The 20,260-nt window shown below is 44.0% G+C and overlaps 1 protein-coding gene across 2 annotated transcripts in view; it reads right to left on the bottom strand.

Annotated features, from left to right (window-relative positions):
* Positions 1 to 20,260, bottom strand: part of Wipf3 (WAS/WASL interacting protein family member 3) — a 77,415-nt gene that overhangs the window by 46,139 nt on the left and 11,016 nt on the right. For both annotated transcript variants that reach the window (XM_015985780.3, XM_015985783.3), the window contains exon 2: positions 7,133 to 7,291. In XM_015985780.3, the coding sequence (XP_015841266.2) occupies positions 7,133 to 7,234 (102 nt within the window). In that variant the 5' untranslated portion in view covers positions 7,235 to 7,291. The remainder of the gene's footprint in view (positions 1 to 7,132; positions 7,292 to 20,260) is intronic.

Genomic DNA, 20,260 nt, shown 5'->3' with positions numbered 1-20,260 from the left:
TGAATGGCCCTTTGCAAGCATGAGTGGCAGGTCCTGACACACCTCTCATGCAGACAGAAAATCTGCTGCAAAAAAAAAAAAAAAAACAAAAAAAAACCAGCTTGGTTTTCACAGACCTATTGTTACTGCCCACTATGCAAATCCACACAGAAAGGAATCAGGTTTTTTAAAGTCACTGGGAGACAAAGGGGTCATTGTGTAGACTGGTAAACATAAGAAAAAGCCAGCTTAGTACAATCCGCATAGAGGGTGCAACTGCAAAAGCTTCCTCCTCCTTCCAGGATCACTGGGTCCCCGGGAAAACACTCCAGTCCCCTGTTAGCAGCACCAATCAAAACACCAGCGTGACAAGAGAGCACACATGAATGACGGTATTTAAGAATCTGTGAGCCCTTCATTATTGCAAATGCATTAGTGAACATGCAAATTACCCTTTCCAGAGCACATAGAATACGCAGTTCTATCAAGCTTCCTTTCACCCAGTTCTCCCCACCCCCACTTCTTCCTCAATGCCATCAAACACAAGACTCCCGGAGTATCTCATGGGACTGCAGAGAACAGTGCATTTCCCACACTGCTTTCCTTATCAGAGGCCCTTGCATGCCAGAGGAGGCAGGGAAATCTCCCCATGTAAGTCATGGCTGATACTGTCAACTCTAAGAAGACAACTTGGCCCACGAACCCTTAGTCCACAGGAGGAAAATGATGCCACCAAGTTTCCTAAAGAAACAACTTGACAAACAGTAAGAAGCGAACGAACAGCGAGGGCCCACTATCATTTCCCTTCAGCAGTGTTAATAAACACCGTCTTCAGAACAGGTAGGCGAAATGCATGGCACTGAGGCATCTTCTGCATCAGTGTGCTGCTGCCTCTCATGGTAAAGCAATGACAGCCAAGCCAGTTCCTCCTTGATGTTTAATTAACGTGGTATGACCAGCTCTGGGACAACCGTTTCCCTCTGAGGATGTTCTAGCTTGAATGGGAACATTAAAACAAATGTCAGGAAAACCCCTAGACCTACTTGATGAATAAATACACATGCTACAAGCATGAATGTTACCGGCAGGCTCTGTCTGGGCTACCAATCTCCCAAATTTGTCATCTGGTCAGTGATGCCTACATTTTGTTCTGTGGGGGACCATGGCAGACAGATGAAATCCACATGTCCTTATGGAGTGTGTTCTCTCACCACATCTAATGTACTTGAACACAAAGGGACAAGAGGATTTGAAAACAAAAGTTTAGTGCGATTCTGCTGCATTTCAAATCCAAATCCATTGTAGGCTTAAAAAAAACCCCAGATATTAAAAACAAACCACACCCTATAAACAAAGCAACAATAATAATTTAGTTATAAGTGAGTCAACCCCCCCCCAAGGTAATTTACATGGCTTACTGGATTTTAAAGGTACAGGAAAAAGAAGAACAGCTGAAAAAACTGGAGGGGGTGTGGTTTCAGGAAAGGGTGGGAGACATGAGGGTAGAGCTGCCTGGCTGAGCAGAAGCTTATCCCAAGGCCCATGTAGCCCGCCCCCTCTTCTGCCATGACCGAGATGCACATGTCTGGAGTTGGGAGGTAGGGGATGGTGAAAGGCAAGAGGGAGAAATCTTCGCAATCAATCAAAATTTGGTCAGGCATCAGGAACGTCTAGGCCCATCTGTGCACTTCCTTATAAAATAATCCAGTTTTGAAAAAGGACTTGTTAAATATGTTTACCAAGAACCCTGAACTCAAGATATCTGGTTGTCCTGGTTCTGACCAGGGTCATAAACTCTATCATGCCAGATTGTGTTTGGTTGGCTGGAGATGCTGCTAACTAGTCAAGTGCTTGCCAAGCTCGCATAGGGTCCCAGGTTACTACAGCAAACAGATAAACAAACAAGGCAGAGAGAGTTATCCAGAGTCTCCTTGAGCCCCCTCCACGTTTCCTCTTGGTAATTCTTCTCCACCACCCATCTTTTCAGGCTCTTGATTACAATTTCCCATTGCCCATGCATGGCATTCAGTGCTGCATTCAATGAGTCTAGTCTCACTTCCCATGGTCCCTGGGGTCCTGAGTAATGTCTTATTGATTGGACTTGAACACATGGGTAGAGCCCTGTCCACTAGTTATGAAAACTTTAGCTGTTTCTTAACCCTATTGACTCAGATAGTCACCAATTTCCCTTCTCATTCACTCATTCTTCCTTTTCCTTCCTTGCCTCTCTCCTTCACCTCCCGCTCCCTTCCTTCATCCCTCTGTTTCTTTCTTCCTTCCCTCCCTTCATAAGCTGACTGCCTGTTTCAAGCCCGATGCAAAAAAATATAAATTAAATAAATGCAAACATAGTTCAAATAAAATAAAAACATAGTTAAAAAACAATTACTGCTCCAAAGGAGGACTTTGAAAAAAGCACCCAAGCCAGTGGGGTCTGTGGACTGGACTTCTACTTTGATTTTAGTAGAAAGTTCCTAGGGAAGGAACAGCTGTATAAAAACCATGGTGGGGAGTGCCCTGGGAGAGGGGCTCAGGAGGAGCTGGAGAGGGAGGCAGGCCCCAGGTTGTGAAAGCTGGGTTGGGCCTGCCAAAGGTCATGGGAAGTCACTGAGAGGAAAAGCTGAGGAGGACAAGACATGATAGAAGTGTGCAGAGATCACTGGTGGCTGGAGAGACACACAGGCCAGCTGGGCTGCAGGGCTGCTATTGGTAACTCATCCCTGGAAGGGCCCGGACAGTAAATATTCCAGGGATTGGGGTCAAGGAGCCAAATGAAAGATAGCCCATGTGACTGTCCGTAGCGAAAGAGAAATCATTTCCACAAAATATTTACTGCCCCAATTAAAAACATAGCAGTAAGAATTAAATCAATTATTAACACACAGGTCCACAAGCAAGAAGGGAGTTCTTTTTGATCAAATAACCTTTTTCTTGGTTGCCACGCCAGCGCTACAGCGGAAACACAGGCCCCGATGATATACATGGACGTGTGTATCTGTGTTCCAGCGAACTTTATTTATGGGCTAAAATGCTAATATCATGTCATTTTTATGCATCATGAAATATTTTTCTTTCAATTCTTCACCCCAGCTATTTGGCTGGAAAGCACCTTGGTCACCGGCCGGGTTTGGACCCCAGGCTGCAGCTTGCCAAGCTCTCTGTAGCTCTGCCCAGATTCTAGATGTGTGGAAGTGCTTGCTTAGGCAGATTATGACTGCCTCTCCTGCTGTGTGACAGCAGATGGCTTGTGATATAAGGTCATCCTAGTGCAGGTCCACTTTAGAGGCATAGTTCCCCACATAATCACAAGTATTCTATACGTAAGAAAGGGCTGTGTGTGTGTGTGTGTGTGGGTGCTGCTCAGTAGCAGAGCCACGGTTTTCTGTGAGTGGACCATGGGTTGATCCCCAATATGTAAGGAAAGAGATGTAAACTCTGTGTGATTCTTAGGATTTCCATAGTATTCTTCCCCATCAACTCAAAAATTATTCATCATTATTAGTGTGTGTTGTGTGTGTGCGTGTGTGTGCGCGCGCGTGTGTGCGCGCGCGTGCGTGTGCGTGTGCATGTGCGTGTGCGTGTGCGTGTGCGTGTGCGTGTGCGTGTGCGTGTGTGTGTGTGTGTGTGTGTGTGTGTAGATAAGAGAACAACTTTGGGGAATCAGTTCTCTCATTCTGCTCTTCTGGGGGTTTTAAGGATCACGCTGAGGTTTGCCTAACAAACACCTTTGCTCCCTGGCTTATCTTGCTGTCCCCCAACAACTCTGGACTGGATGCCTACAGCTTTTCTGAGTAATCTTCCTGAAGCAATTGTACTTTGGAAATTATGTGCTAATTGGAATATGATTTTTAATGAAGATCTAGCATGCTGTTTTGTGCACTGGGAAACAACTTTTGACTCTCCAGTAGTTAATTTTTTTTTGCTTTCTTTTTTGGTTACTGTTATTAATGTCATATAGCTATGTATTCTTTTTTCAGAACATCAGAAATGCTTATTATTTTCATGATTTTAGTATATATTTTATCTTTTGATTGAAAATAGATTTTTTTCATACAATATATTCTGATTACATTTTCCCCTCCTCCAACTCCTTCCAGATCCTCTCCACTTCCACACCCACCCAAATTCACACACACCCTCTCTCTCTCTCATTAGAGTACAGATATGCATCTAAAAAATAATAATCACATACAAAAAAAGAATAGGACAAAACAAGCAAATAGAAAAAAAAAGAGCCAAAGAAAAAGCACAAGAAACACATACAGATGCTGAGACATACACATCTGTACACACAAGAAACCTATAAAAACAAAATCAGAGGCTGTTAGATAAGCGAAAGATCTGTAAGGTTAAGAAAAAAAGCCCCGACGAGAACTGTGTGAGGACAACAGCCGTCCAAAAGCACCGCTGGGTTTGTTGTGCTGGCATCTGCCGCGGGCACGGGCATGGGCTGCCCCAAGGGTGGTGTGTGTGCCCAGTGAGACGCCACTGCAGAAAGCTAAGTTGTCCTCCGTGAGCTTATCAATTGGAGACAGCTGATGGGTTAGAAACAGAGGCTTGAGTCTCCCTCCTCTCTCAGAGCTGGGACCCGATCTGACAGATGTGTGCGTGTGTGAGTCTGACATCTGAGTCTGTGTGTGCATCAGCCCTGTTGTGTCCAGGGGTCTTGTTCCCTCGGTGTCCTTCTTCTCCACCGGCTCCCATCACTAATTTCCTAAAGAAGGGTTGCCTGGAGTGAAACTGGATCACGGAGTACATTCATTTTTAAGCTGTGTGACCGACACCACAAAATTGTCTCTTAGGAAATCCTAGTTTTGCATTCCCTAAGAGTTCTAAGGCCTGATTGCAACACTGTGGTCAATTCTGAAGTCTCCCATGGTCAACCAAGCAGATGAATCATGTTTTCTCACTACAGGTGGATTATTTCTCATCAGAAATGATGAGACAAGAGGAGATTCCATTTTGGTATTTTTGGGTTTTGGAATTGTTGCAAATAGATTTTACAGAGTAAGCATCCTGAATTTAAAAATCTGAAATCCAAAAATCTGAAATGTTCTAAATCTGAAAATCTGTTTTCCCATCATCCTTTTCATGCCAATCTATAAGAACTCTGTAAATACCAACATTAACTATTTCTGCCTTTAATACATATGGTAAAAAATTTTCCAGATTGCAGAAACTTGTGTTTAAAATACTAAAATTTACATAGTTATTTTCTGTTCCAAGTGACCTGTTTCCTCCACGAGACATTCATTAAAAAAAAAAAAAAAAGGAGCCGGGCGGTGGTGGCGCACGCCTTTAATCCCAGCACTCGGGAGGCAGAGCCAGGCGGATCTCTGTGAGTTCGAGGCCAGCCTGGGCTACCAAGTGAGTTCCAGGAAAGGCGCAAAGCTACACAGAGAAACCCTGTCTCAAAAAAAAAAAAAAAAAAAAAAAAAAAAAAAAAAAAAAAAAAAAAAGAAATGAATGAGAGAGACAACGAAAAAATTAACCAAAGAATTTCCTAATGAAATATTATTTTGTTTTGCTTTGTTTTGTTTTTGAGACAGGGTTTCTCTGTGTAGTTTTGGTGCCTGTCCTGGAACTCACTTTGTAGACCATGCTGGCCTCAAACTCACAGAGATCCACCTGGCTCTGCTTCCCGAGTGCTGGAATTAAAGGCATGCACCACCACCGCCCAGCATGAAATATTAAATATTAGCTTATCAATGATCTTTTCTACTTATGATGTAAATTACACAAGAGATTTCATTATGTGCAAAGGCATGCTGTCAATAATATTAAAAGTAATAACCATATATGTCATTTTTAATTAACAGTGTGCTATGGTGCAGTTTTTAATGTGCAGTGTAACATAAAAAATTTAGTTCTCATATACTATTATTTTTTTCACAAGTCTAAAATGTATTGCTGTGCATACCTTTGTATAAATTCTTTTTGGTCACTTTAGGGTTAAATTCTTAACCACTCTTAAAAAGAAAAATGACCTGACTATGCAGTGATGCACATGGGTTTATTGTTTCCTCTCTGGAACACTCTAGAAAGAACTGTTCACCATCGAGGAAGCTCGAGACGTGCATGTCACCAGCCGTGTTTGCAAAGGGTCATTTCCCCAGATCCACTATCTACCTTTGATGTGTCTGTTTTTCTGGATGTTGCATTTCTTCAGTGTCAGCAAATCTAGGCTCCATGAATAGTTTCCCATTTGTTTTCTGTATCTACAAACTGTTCATCACCATGTGGCAATGACCTTGAATTTGAGCACTGGGGTCAAGTTCATCAGTGAAACTTCAATACTTATTCCTATTCCGTCTATATTTTTCCTCCACCACACAGTGTCTGAGGATTTTTTTTTATTGCCACACTTGAGGGGTATTATTGCCGTTACATAGGTAGAGACTGGGGATGTTAAGTATCCTAAAATGTACAGCTCAGCAACTCCCTACAGGGGTCTCAATGTCACTGGTGCTGAGGATGAATTTTTGTTCTAGAACAGAACAAAACCCTCTGTGGTCCTCTTCTAACACAAATCAAACGATTAAACTAAAAGTATGTGGCCTGGATAGAAGTAGACTAGATTCATTGCTTCAGACACAGGAAACTTCTGTCAGTGAATCCCATTTCCCTGTAGCTTTCTCCCAACATATAACTTGCTGGACATAGAACCGGGGGACCGAAGCCAGGGTATTCTCACCACCTTCTGCATGGCACCCCACATGCAACTTGACGTCTCAGTGTCTTATGGGCCTGACCTCAGCAGGAGCCTCTCACCAGAGTGCCCAGTGAGAGGGAAAGTCACTTAGGGAGACAGGGCCAGCCTGCACCACGTGGTGGGAATGGAGGGGGAAATCATGGAGACTGAAGTAAGGTGCAAATGAGATGTGTGGGGGAGCAGGGGAGAGAAGCATTTTGTCCAGGCTGATTAGACCCCAAAGCAAGTGGAGCCAGAATGCTAAGGTGTCGCCTGGGAACCTGCATCACCTGGGAACCTGCATCGCCTGGGAACCTGCATTGCCTGGGAACCTGCATCACCTGGGAACCTGCATCTCCTGGGAACCTGCATCACCTGCATCCCACCACCAAGCTCCTGGTCAAGATCATTCCAAGGCCAGTGCTCCACAGTCAACCAGAGAGAAACACAAACAGGCCTTACCGGGGGCCCTGGTGGGGGTGGAGGGGGAGGAGCCCCCAGAGGCGGAGGAGGTGGAGGCAGAGGAGGTGGTGGTGGTGGTGGCGGTGGCGGTGGCACCGGCATATGTCACAGTGTTGGTATCTCTTGCTTAGGAATGGTCCCAGGAGAGTAGTTTCTGGTCTGCAAAAGAGAAGAGAGATCGTTTTCAGCTCAGCCCCGTCTGTACACAGCTGCTGCGGGTCTTGTTGACACGTGCCTTTGCAGATAGCTCCGTTCTTTCCCTAGCTCCTTGGTTCTTCCGACTCTTCCCTCAGTCACTCACTGAGCACTTATTGGGAGGTGGGCATGCGCTATGTGCCGGGAGTGAGAAAAGCGGGTAGATTCTAATTTGGTGATGAAAGTGATGGAATTTACTCTTGAATCTCCACAGAAAGTGAATATTTAAACACACACACACACACACACACACACCTCATTCCAGAGTGATTTTCTGATGACTGACTCCTTCGTCATTACCAATGACCTGCAGATTTATCATTCTCAATGTGTTCTGCATAGACAACATCTTTGTAAACAGTCAGAATGACATCTGACCCTTCCCCAGGGTCCCATTCAGCCTCCCACAGGATGCCAGCCTTAAGCAAGACTGAGGAAGGGTGTTCACATCTTCCTGCCTCTTTCTCATCGGTCACCTACCCCTTTCCTTGCTGTTCCCTTATTGTCATTTTGACATAGCTGTCTGGGTGCAGACATGTCACATCTCTTGTGACACACACAGCTTTCAGAAAGGCTAACCAATACAGTTCTGTTTAAAATGGTTAATATCATAAGATGTCTGATCTCCAGATACATCATGTATTTCTCTTCAAGCCCCATATAAGTGTGTGTGTGTGTGTGTGTGTGTGTGTGTATACATCCTCAGTACTACAGAGGCAAAAAACAACTATGCAACATGACAGTATAACACTGCAACCATTGGTATTTCTCTTTACCTTTTACGTGGTGCAGATTATGAGACAAGCTAGTCACAGTTCCCACAAGACAAGCTAGTTACACTTCCTGCAGCAACCCTTCCCAAAAGCAGGACTGCCCTTGTTTTTATAGGGACGTGCCACAAGCTGCATGGCTTTGGACTTGCCCTGAGTGGGGCGATGAGAAAATGAAAAGGACAGACACATGTAGAGAAGAGCTGGGATCGGGTGGGCCGTGCACTCTGATGGAGATGCAGCACCAGGAGCCGGGAAACTCTGGGCATTTATTATATATCACTGATTGAGGAGGCAGGTTTCTTGTGTACAGCTGACCGAGGAGGACAGTTAAGCTAATCTTGGCAGGAGGTCTCCGTAAGGGGGCAGGCTCAGGAGGCAGTGATGGATCCAAGAAGAGCAAGTTTCGGTTGAGAGTTTCTGCATACACTGGTTTAGTTAAACCAGTCAGACTTAGTCCAAAGGAAGGCTTTGCCATTCCCGTGGGCCTGAGGCACTGGGGTTCTTGACATGGCCATGCTCATGTCAACTGCACAGTTCACTTGGGATTTCATTTGCTCCCACAGTATGCAAAAGGACATTCAGAGAAATGAAGCTTTTGCCCCAAGTCATACACACACTTAGGAACAGGAAGACCCAGGCCTGGCTCAGTAGCTCAAATCCAATCTCTTTCCAATGTAACTGCTAGTTATTGTGGAAGAATATAATATAAAATTTGCCATTTTAACTACTTTAAGTATTTGATAATTGTCTGCCACTAAACAAACACACAAGGCTGTGCAAGTATGACTACTATCCATCCCCCAAACACTTCTATCATTCCAAACAGAGCGCTGTACCCACTGGGCAGTGTCCCCTCACACACCCCAAGGCCTCTGGAAACCTACATGCTGCCTAGTCTGTGCTCTTTACTTATGTGGAACCATGAAATAGTCATCTCTCTGGCTCTGACATTTCACTTAGCACAACCTTTCCCATGTTCGCTCAGGTTTCGGCATGTATCAGAAACGGTTTCCCCAGTCATTACATTGTATGTCTGTACCACCTTCTGGTTAGTCTTTCATGTCCCAGTGGACAGCTGGGTGGTTCCCGTGCAGGGGTGCCATGTGAGAAACACTGCTGTGTTCACAAACACCTGTGTAAGACTGCTTTCCGGCTTGGTGAAACGGCCTAGTGTGTGTGTGTGTGTGTGTGGGGGGAGTGACTGCCATCAAGTCTGATTTCAGTTTCTGGGACCAACTCATGCAAGTTTTTCCTCTGACCTTCACACATGTGTCATGGCACACACACACACACACACACACACACACACACACGACTTATTATTAATAACTTACTGTCAATTCTTTTAGGCATATATACAAGCATGGAATGGCTTATCATATGACACTTGCTTCTCTTCAGCAAGGTTAAGAGTCCTCCAGAATTGCAAAGAAGTACAAATACTACAAATTGCATACCCAAGGATGACTTTTATAGTCTTCCTGGTGCGTGAGCTGATATTTTCCCTTAAACAATGGGCTTGACAATCACTGTTACTGCCTCTTTTCTTCATGGTAAAACAACAGCCAAACGCTGAGGCCACTCACCAGAGTTCACATAATAAAGCTCCAGTAAAAGTGAGCAGATCTTGGAGGGCACAGGACAGTGGGAGAAGAATCAAAGCTGTGTCACTGTTCTATTCATGGTCTAGCACCTGCAATAGTGCAGGGCTGGACACAGCTGGCATTCTGCAGGCTGAGTGCTGTGTTCTGTTCATGGTCTAGCACCTGCATAAGCAGGGTCGGACACAGCTGGCATTCTGCAGGCTGAGTGCTGTGTTCTATTCATGGTCTAGCACCTGCATAAGCAGGGTCGGACACAGCTGGATTTCTGCAGGCTGAGTGCTGTGTTCTGTTCATGGTCTAGCACCTGCAATAGTGCAGGGTCGGACACAGCTGGCATTCTGCAGGCTGAGTGCTGTGTTCTATTCATGGTCTAGTACCTACATAGTGCAGGGTCAGACACAGCTGGATTTCTGCAGGCTGAGTGCTGTGTTCTGTTCATGGTCTAGCACCTGCAAAAGCAGGGTCGGACACAGCTGGCCATAGATTGGATATATTCTTTATATAATTTTTTATTCAATGACAAAAATATTTTTAATAAAAAAATTTGCAGCAGGAAGAGTTGGCAGAATATTAACAGAAGAGAATGCGACACAGCCTTGACATCTAAGGGCTTCATCTTTAACTAGGGCACACAAGAGAATGAAGACTTGCTTTCCCCTGTGAAGAATTTTTAAAAAAGTTATTTGGAAAAATAACTAAAGGCATAAAAAGTGCTGTTTACCTAGTAGTTTTGCTATTTACCTATAGAGAAATGATAAAGGTAACAATTTTAACCAAAACTACAGCAGGGCTACCTATGAAAGCTCCAACTTCATTTCCCAGCCTCCTTTGCAGTTAGGTAGAACCATGCCAACAGAAAGAAAGCAGGCCTGACCTGCTGGACTTTTTGATTGCCCCAGGAGATGGGTTCCTAACTCCCCTACTGTAAGTCTACCTGCCAAAGACTTCTTAAGACTTTACATACACACAAAACCAAACTTCTACGATGTTAAGATGTGAGGTGTCAGAGGTCATTTATTCTACCTGCCTTTTTGTATAGGAACTAAATGGGACTTAATCAAGTGCTGTAGTTGTGTTCTATAAAGTTGCCCTGGACACTGCATGTGATGGTCAAGTTCCTGGGACAGTGTGGCAGGACTGAGTGACCCAGAGATTAGTATGAGTGTCTACCAGGGTCCTTCTGGTAGAAGTAACATTGAACCCGTAGACTTAGTACAAACCTCCTCTCCAGTGGAGGTGGGCATCATGGCTTCCACCGAGGGCGGACCAGAACAGCAGCACTGTAGCTGGGGTCTGAATGAAGCTTGCCTATCACACACCCTCTCTCCAAAGGGCACATATAGCTTTCTTGGGTTTCAGAACACCCTACAGCACTTTAGCACTCAGCGTGGGCCCGCCTTTCGACTGCAAGGAGCACGAAAACTAAAAAGTGAGGCATTAAATAAACTGTGAGAAGGAGGCTTGTTTTGAGTGACAGAGAGGGAGCAAGGCAGCAGATGCCTCGTTCAGCCTCAGCTGGGGACACTTGAGTTGGGTCCTTCAATTATCACCACTTCCCTCCTGCTTAGGCACGACCACAAAAACACCCGGGGGGAGCGCTGGTTTCAGAGCTGAGTCAGTGAGTCTGTGAATATGAGGGACAGCTTGAGACAGGATGCTGGTTGGTCATCTACGGATTCAACATGCTTTTGCTGCCTACCCATGTCCCTCTGACTCTCCTGCCTCCCCAGTGTGTGCCCGGCACACTTCTAGGGGTTGTGAACATTGCTTTATCAAGCCTTCCCACCAGTCAGATGGTACACGCCAACATTGCTCTGCAGCAGATACCCCGATTTGATTTCGACTCACGCATTTCCCACCAACTTTCGGAAGTCCATAGATGAGCGTGGAGCTCCGGCCCAGGATTCACATCCTCACTCGGGCTGTGCTGCATCTTTCATTAAACTTACCAGTTTGCATTACTTATGTTGCTTTGATTTGCAAAGATTTAAAAATGCTTTTCAGGCTAAGAAAGGAATGAGGGCCCACAGGGTGAGAATAATTCTTGGTCTCTCCCTCTCTCTCCCTCTGTGCCCTTGTTCTTTACCTGGCTTTGTCCTGAGGAACTGGGGAGCAATTAGGCCCTACTGCGACCCAGCCTTGCTGAAATCACAGGGCATGATTCTCCAAAGTTGGCGATTAAAGGATATTTTTATGTGCAGTGCTTCATGGCTGTGGAGGTTTTCTCTTGACAGATTAATCATTAAGCGATTTTCTAGAGAGGTGCTTGTTAGAATCTGACAGTTAAGAATACCAAGCTCCAGGAAGTCACAGGCTGCACCAGTGAGCTCTTGGAGGCTTTACGCTCTCCGCACCCATGAAAAGTTTTATTTTGTTCCGAAATTATTCAAAATGCTTAAGATATTAAAAAAGCCACATATCCAAAGGCTTTTATACTTTCTTTCAACTCATGAAATAACCAAAAAGCAGCATTTGCACACATTAGCGATTTAAACATGGGGAAGTGGAGGGGAAGAGATTGCTCCTTGCTCCCTAGGAGACTCAGATACAGGGCAGCAGAGCTGGCTTGAGACTCACACAGACTGGCTTCCCAGTCTGCTTGCCTGCCCCCCCCCCCCACGCGCTACATTTTATCTGGAAAACGAGTGCTCTAAGGCTTTATTCTTAGCTTAAACAGAGTCCACAGGGCAGGTCCTACTTACAAAGAATAGCACACAGGGCCCAGCACATACCTGCTGAGCTCATCACCACCACCATGAATAGTTAGAATAACCAGCAGGAGAGGAGGAAAAATGCTCCAGTGGAGGTCGGAATTGGAAGGGAGGCGACTGCATTTCAGCAGGGGGAGGGAAGCGTAAGAAATAAACCTTCGGTAGAAATGACCGGGTATTCAACAGGTGGCTCTGAGATCTGTCTTTACTAACAGGAACAACATGAAAATATGGGGACAGAAGTGTCCGCCTGCGAGGCAGAGGGCTACACTTACACAGGTTTGCCTGGTGCTCAACTCCTCCAAGTGTCTCTCAGCTGGGATGAGGTGGATGCTTGTCTTGTGGCCACCCACTATCATTAAACACATTCTTTAAAAATACAAGAAACTCCCTGCAGTATGAGCCAGCCAGAAGCCAAGATCCCTTTCCCAGCGCTCCTGTAAGTGGAGAGGCTGTGGCCACAGACTCAAACAAGACTACAAAGAGGGTAATGGGGTGGGGCCTGGGTGTGGCATGGAGGCCCTCACTCAGCTCTCAATAACTGGTACTGCTCAGGAATGCAAGCCCAGTATTGGCCAGAACTTCCTCTCTCTGGAAGAAAAACCACATATCCAGATTTTTTTTTTTTTAAATTCAATTTTGAAATGTAGGTGAGTACAATTTTCCTTCGGTATCTGAAAGTTACCTTCGGTTCCAGGAACTCCCATGGAAACCAAATTCTCAGACATCCAAGTCCTCATATTTATTAAGTGGTATATGTAGTTTATTTGCATTTAACCTACACACAGCCTTGGAATAGTCTAGATCTTCTCTAGATTAACCATAATACCAACTATAATGTAAATTCTGTGCAAGTAGTTGTTGCTGTGCATTGTTCAGGGAATAATAGCAATGGGAGGAAAGGGTACAGATGGGCAGAGAGATAGGGGTGTGTGTGTGTGTGTGTGTGTGTGTGTGTGTGTGTGTGTGTGTGTGTGTAGCTAGAGTTTTCCTGCCTGGCCCACAGTCAGGACAAATCTCTATTACCTGCCAGTCCCACAGCCGCTCAGACCCAACTGAGTAAACACACAGAGACTTATATTGCTTACAAACTGTATGGCCGCAGCAGGCTTCTTGTTATCTAGTTCTTATATCTTAAATTAACCCATTTCTATTCATCTATAAGTTGCCACATGGCTTATGGCTTACTGGTATCTTTTACATGTTGCTTGTCATGGCAGCGGCTGGCAGTGTCTCCCTTTTTATCTTATCATATCCATATTCTTTTTTTTCTTTTCATAATAGATTCAATAATCTACTGTGTGTGTGTGTGTGTGTGTGTGTGTGTGCGTGTGTGTGTGTGTGTGTGTGTACACATGCATGCTCAGCACAGATGCAATGTTTTCATGTGTTCTCAATAATCTGTGGTTCGTTTAATCAGCTGATGCAGAACACATGAATGTAGAGGGCTGTCTGCACTTCTAAAAGCATCTGCATGCCTCAGTGGGCCAACAGAACCTATGTGTCCCACAGCCCTCACAAACTGCCATGGTGCAAACTCTTTCCAACCTTACACAAGTGGTCCATTATCCTTATGTCACCCGGGGTCCCCCTCTTCCTTCCCTTGCATGGCCAGCCATCTGTGTCCATTAGGAATGAGAATTTGAGAACAAGATTTTCCTGCACCCCACTTTGTCTCGACACTTCTCCTTTGAGTTTCTTCAATTTGTTGGCTCATGAAACCGGATAGAAGAATAGCAATGAGCTTCCTCTGAACTAACGGAGATGAATGAATCCCAGGAGGTAATCCACACTCACACTTTGCTTCAGTGGGCCTGTCCTATCTAAGGACCAGTCACTAAGGTTTATTTATCAAAAAGGCCCTGCAGCCAGAACAGCATACTCCTAACGTCTGGGCAAACCTGATAAGATTTAGGATCCTCAAAATAACTGTGGAGAATTTGCAAGCCTGTAAATACAAATTGACAAAGGGATTTGATGATTTAAAGATGGCCTCCAGGTGACCTAGAGTCACTTCCTATTGCCACCTCATCTGCCATTGAGCAGATTCTCTGAGCACCCTCCCCTGGACCTCCCGACAAGCCCACTGTCTGCCCTAAGACTGTCTTCCTACTGGCCTCTTGTGTGTTCTCCATGATATGTGATTGCTAGGAATATTTGCCCTCTTGAGAGGTAACTTTGAGGAAGGGTACATTGACCTGAGGTGGGGGAGATAAAGCAGCATACAAAAAAAAAAATCCCTGATCAAGAAAATATGGTAGACAGACACCCACCCTCCCACCCACACAAAATTTCAGCAGAAAGAACAAAGTCATATCATTTGCCGAATAATGGGTGGAGATAATCATACTGATTAAATTAAGCCAATCTCAGAAAAAAATATCGTGTGGATCCTGGATTTCATACGGCTACATAAAATCATGTATGCACAAATGACATGACATTAGGAGTAAAACTCTGTTGGGGGATGGAGAGGACTAATGGGGAGGAGGTGTGAGGAAATGGGGGTGGAGGGGAGTAGAGGGAATATGCTTAACATATAGCATATACTTGGAGGAACACTTAAACCCCTGAGCTGTATTATTTCATATAAAGGGCAGCAGAGAACCCTGCCACAGCTTTCCCAGCAGGCACCTTTCCCAGAGCTTTTCACATAGTGATGCTTAGGTCACTTTATGGAACTCACACAGAGCCCCCCCCCACGGGGGGGGGCTGCTGTCCTAACCCACACCCCAACTTTCTCAGCCCTAAGCTGATCTTAGTCACCTGTCTGCAGGCGACTTCATAGTTTCTGTGACACGCACTTACCACCTGAAGTTATATGTTTAGCATTTGCTATAAATCAACTCACGTCTTTAGATAAATACGTTTATTTTGAAAAAAAAATAAATATTGACTGTAAATGGCAAGGTAAGAGCATCTACCACAAATGGAAGTTAAGAGTAAGAATAAGCACAACCATTATCAAGCCGGTGATGTTTATCTATCTGCCCTTGTAACTCATCTCAAATTTTTCAGGGGAGCCTAAGCTGAATCCTTGGGAGGAGAGGCCTAGGGCAGTGGTCATACATTTTCAGAGAGGATGAACACAGAGTCTTGTTTTTAACAAGCTCTCCTCCCTATTTCCCCAGGACAGGCCGACACTGCTGCCCTGGGGACCACACTCTGAGAGACTCTTTGGTGGAAGCTTGTGAGAAGGGCAGCGTCTCTGCCAGACCCACAGGATCAGCCTCTTTGGCAGCATCTTCCCAGTAAGGGATGCAAACGCTTGCTAAGGCCTCCTGTGCCTAGGATGCTGAACACCGGCTCACAGCCACAAGCTGGGTCCTCGCTAAGAAAAGTGAGCTTTGCACAGATTCGCTGACCTTCAGCAGACTGGGTCCATGTGAGTGGCAGACTGTACTTAGAGCTGGAAATAACTAAGGCCGTGTAAGGCCCGTCCCGTTGCAGAGAGGCCACAGGAAGGGCTGCAGCACCTGAGAAGCACCGCCCGACATCAGCTCTGGAGCTCTGCCTTGCCCAGATGCTCCCGTCAGTTATCAGCTGTGCAAACGTAGGCTCATCTGCATGGATTCTAAAGTGATACACCCCTTAGCCACAATCAGTACAAAACTCAGTGTCACACCCGAAATGAGTTCACAAATCAGTTTCCTTTTATTAGACTCTTGCTGAAATGCAAATTGGTTAACAGCTCATTCATTGAATTCTTTATAATATTTGAACAGCACCTGGTGAAAGGAAAATTGGAGATATTGATAATATTCACCATGACTCAAGCTCATAATAACCATTGTGTGTGTGGTTCCCGAGGGCGAGAAATGTTGGTTTCCTGTCTTTTCTTTTTTCTACCTCTGGGTTGACTAAAAGAAGAACTGCGCTCATTAAAAACACATTAATCACACACTTATAAAGAAGTTTCACTTTATGTAATAGTCATGCTTCTAAAAAATGCACCTCGATTTTTGAAAAACAGAGCCCACCTTATGCATTAACACAATCAGTTCATTATTCATTATAACACAGTGAGTCACTTTATAAAGTGAACGACCTCCTCTTTAGTTTATGGTGCTAGATTTTTACTAGGAGGATACTTTTAACTCAACAGCTAGGTAGAGCTGTGTATTATGCAGAAATGCTGTCCTTTGAGGTAACAGCATTTGGGCAATGGGCACCACAGGGAACAAATCCTTTCCTTTGAGTGTCACCCATATATCTTTTCATTTTTAAGATTATTTACTTTTTATTTCTCTCTCTCTCTCTGTGTATATGTCTGTGGGGGAGGTATATGCGTGTGAATGCAGGTACCAGTGGAGTTCCAGGTGTCAGATCCCCCCCTGGAACTGGAGGTACAGGTGGTTAGAGCTGGGAGCCAAAGGAATCCTCTTAAGAGCAGTAGGTTCTCTTAATCACTGAGCCATCTTTCCTAGTGTACCCTTTTATTACAGAGAAAAGCAACGCTGGTTTTTATGATAACTAAGAGAGAATGATACAGCTTTGGAGACATTATCCATGCCACAGAATTCCAGAGGAATCACGTAAGACCCAAACGTTTATACCCAGCTAAACTGTCACTGCAGTAAAAATACAAGTGTAAAATGTTTTTAAATATGCCAAATTTGAGTTCCTGATTCGAGCTGTACTGATAACAGTATATAGGGAAAATCTACTTCTATGGTGAACATAGCATCACTGCCATTTTTGGGGCCTACTTTCTCTTCCAAGTTCCCATTTTTTCCTATATTGCATGTCTTCTCTGATATATGGAATCCTGATGTGTGTGTGTGTGTGTGTGTGTGTGTGTGTGTGTGTGTCCTGTATGTTTTTTCATCTTTAAGATTATATTCATTTTTTTCTTTCTCTGTGTGATAGGAATAGAAACAGGATCATGATGGAGAGGAAAAGATCTTAAGGGTAAAGAGAGGGTCAAAGAGAGAGGGAAATTGTACTTTGTGACTTGTAAACAGCAGGGAGGGCCACTTAGGAGGAAGTAGAAGAGCAAGAGGGGGCAGGGAGAATGGGAGAATGGGATGAAAGGACAAAGTGATTCTAACTTTAAAAATAATAAAAAGGAAGGAATGCAATTACTATTGAAAATAGCAACAAAGAGGGATATAACCAGCAAGAGTTATCAGGTGAAAATGCTGTGGATTATGCTTATTGTTAATAAAAAAAACTGATTGGCCAATAGCAAGGCAAGAAGAGATTGGGTGAGACAGCATGGCACAGAGAGAATGATGGAAGGAGGAAGGGCAGAGCCAAGGGAGTCGGGACAGATGCCAGCCAGGCACTGAGCAAGCAGGAGGTGTAGAAAATGAGGTAACAAGCCTTAAGCCATGTGGCAATGCATAAATAGAAATAGGGGTTAATTAAATGTAAGAATTAGCTAGTAACAAGCCTGAGCTATAAGCCGGTTATTTACAAATAATAATAAGCCTCTGTGTCAGCTGTTTGGGAGCAGGCAGTTGGGACAGAAAAACTCCACCTACAAAGAAAGGAACACAAAGTGGAAAATATGTGCATATTGATTCTTTAGCTGTTACACGTAGAGTCAAAATACCTTTGAAATGAATCAATCATATATGTTCAAGAATAAAAGTATATTAAAAAATATAAATGTAAATACTAGAAAAATTAAGGGAAATGATCCTATCAGCTAACACTGGATGGTAGAAAGAGATTTCAAAAGGAATGTGGCAGGGAGGTCAGTATTTGACATTGATTATGGAAGAAGCAATTGATATTTATAGCATTAAAAACACACAAGCAAACTATAACCCAGAGGCATTCAGAGATTAGAGTTAGCTATAGAGGCATTTAGAAAAACTTAAAAACAAAGTCTACTTTCAGGTAGAATATGGAAGCAAAGCAAATTAAAATGGTTCATTAAATGACACGTGAAAAAGCAAATTTAGCAGTAAAAATTAAGCAGAACAAAATAGAAATAAAAGCAAATGTATCCGTCCATCAATGCATGAGAATAAGCTGAACTTCCATGCTACTGAGGACATTTTCTGGTTGGACTGAAATCTGCCAATGTGCTGTCTAAAAGGTGCACATCAAATCAGCAAAAGATGAAAACAGTACAAAAACCTAAATAAATTAGGGTTCTTTACCATGGCAAAGATATAACATGCAAAAAATGAGTTAGCACCAGAAATATCAACTGTCAATTAGCAGTAACCAAACCAATAAAGCAAAATTGCAAGCAGTCTGTGGTAGATCATTTCTATAACTCCAGCACTCAGGAAGCAGAGGCAGGAAGAGCGCAGGTTTGAGGCTAGCCTGAGCTACACAGTGAGACTCATAAACAAGCAAGAAAACAAAGCAATTCTAGGATCCGAAGGAAGGGTGGATGGATTTGGAGTTTTCATTGTAGAACTGTCTGTCCACATCAGACCTATTGGACAGGATGTTAGGCATAATGTTAGGGCTAGGGAGATGGCTAAGTACACCCACATGAACAATACACACACCAGACATATAGACAAAAGACCTATGTAAATGGAAGTTAGAAAAAAATGACTGTATGCCATAAGCATAGATTTGTTCTTTAAGCTGTCCTTAAAATGGGCACAGAAGTTGGGCGGTGGTAGTTAATCCCAACACTCAGGAGGCAGAGGCAGGCAGGTCTCTGTGAGTTCCAGGCCAGCCTGGTCTATAGAGTGAGTTCCAGGACAGCCGGGGCTATATAGAGAAACCTTGTCTCAAAAAAAAAAAAAAAAAAAAAAAGTACAGAAACAGTGTACTTTAGCTGCAACTATGCAAAGAAAAATCACCTTAACCAAAAGGCAGAGGAATACAACACATAAGAGATGTTCCCCAGAATCCTAATACTCAAGACATGCAGAGAACACCTTCAAAATGGCAGCGGTAGAGCATGCGGGGGCACTAAAATAACCAACCCAGTGATCCTGAGGATTAAGGCTATGACAGATGCGACATTGCCAAGGTCAGAGCACATCACAGCTGCGAAAAATGACACAGACGGACGGAAGGACAGACAGCCCCGATAGTGACAATAGCTCTGCTGACGGGAATAGAGAAAAAGGAACCGACTTCCCTTTGTGAATTAAACAGATATCTCGAAATCAGGAAAATGTCGTGTTATAACTTATAAATGCATGAAGTTACTCTGAAAACCAGAAATCAAAAAAGTAATCTTCCAAAAGATCAGAAAAGACAAAGAACAGAGGAGGAAAGGACTTAGTGACAGCCATAAAGATGCTAAGTTTCTGCTCTAGTCTGAAAACACAGATTAAGGTGGACAAGCTTTCTATTAAAATATGAGTTAGGAAAGCAGCCAAGACAAGAGAGGGCGGAACACAGTGGACGAGTCAAAGATCTGTCATCAATTACAGGAAGGCTGTAACGCCGGATTCCACCCAGCTGCTAGGGGAAGAAGTTAACTACAGGAAGCCAACAGACCCAAAGCCAGCCAGCCAGACCCCAAACCTCAAAGCACTGACCAGTCTCACTTATGAGCGAGAACTGAGAATCATAAATATGCAGAATTCAGCAACATTTAAAGTACGATCCATCAACCAAGTCCAGTTCAAAGGTAAGGGCATTTCAGCTGGTCCGGTGGTGCACTCCTTTAATCCCAGCACTCGGGAGGCAGAGGCAGGCAGATCTTTGAGTGTGAGGCTGGCCTTGTTTATAGGTAAGTTCCAGGACAGCCAGGGCTATGTGGAAAGACCCTGCCTCAAAAAACCAAAGGCATGCACATTTCAAGGCAAAAACACCTATCGACATAATTTCTCATGGTAGGAACACCAAAAAAAAAAAAAAAAAAAAAAAAAGAAAAGAAAAGAAAAGAAAAGAAAATCAGTGCCAGCAATATGGGCT

The sequence above is a fragment of the Peromyscus maniculatus genome, chromosome 3 (genome assembly GCF_049852395.1).
Source record: "Peromyscus maniculatus bairdii isolate BWxNUB_F1_BW_parent chromosome 3, HU_Pman_BW_mat_3.1, whole genome shotgun sequence".
In the NCBI taxonomy this organism is placed as follows: Eukaryota; Metazoa; Chordata; class Mammalia; order Rodentia; family Cricetidae; genus Peromyscus; species Peromyscus maniculatus.
Note: the sequence above shows the minus strand (reverse complement) of the source record. Positions and strands in the feature narration are given on the sequence as shown.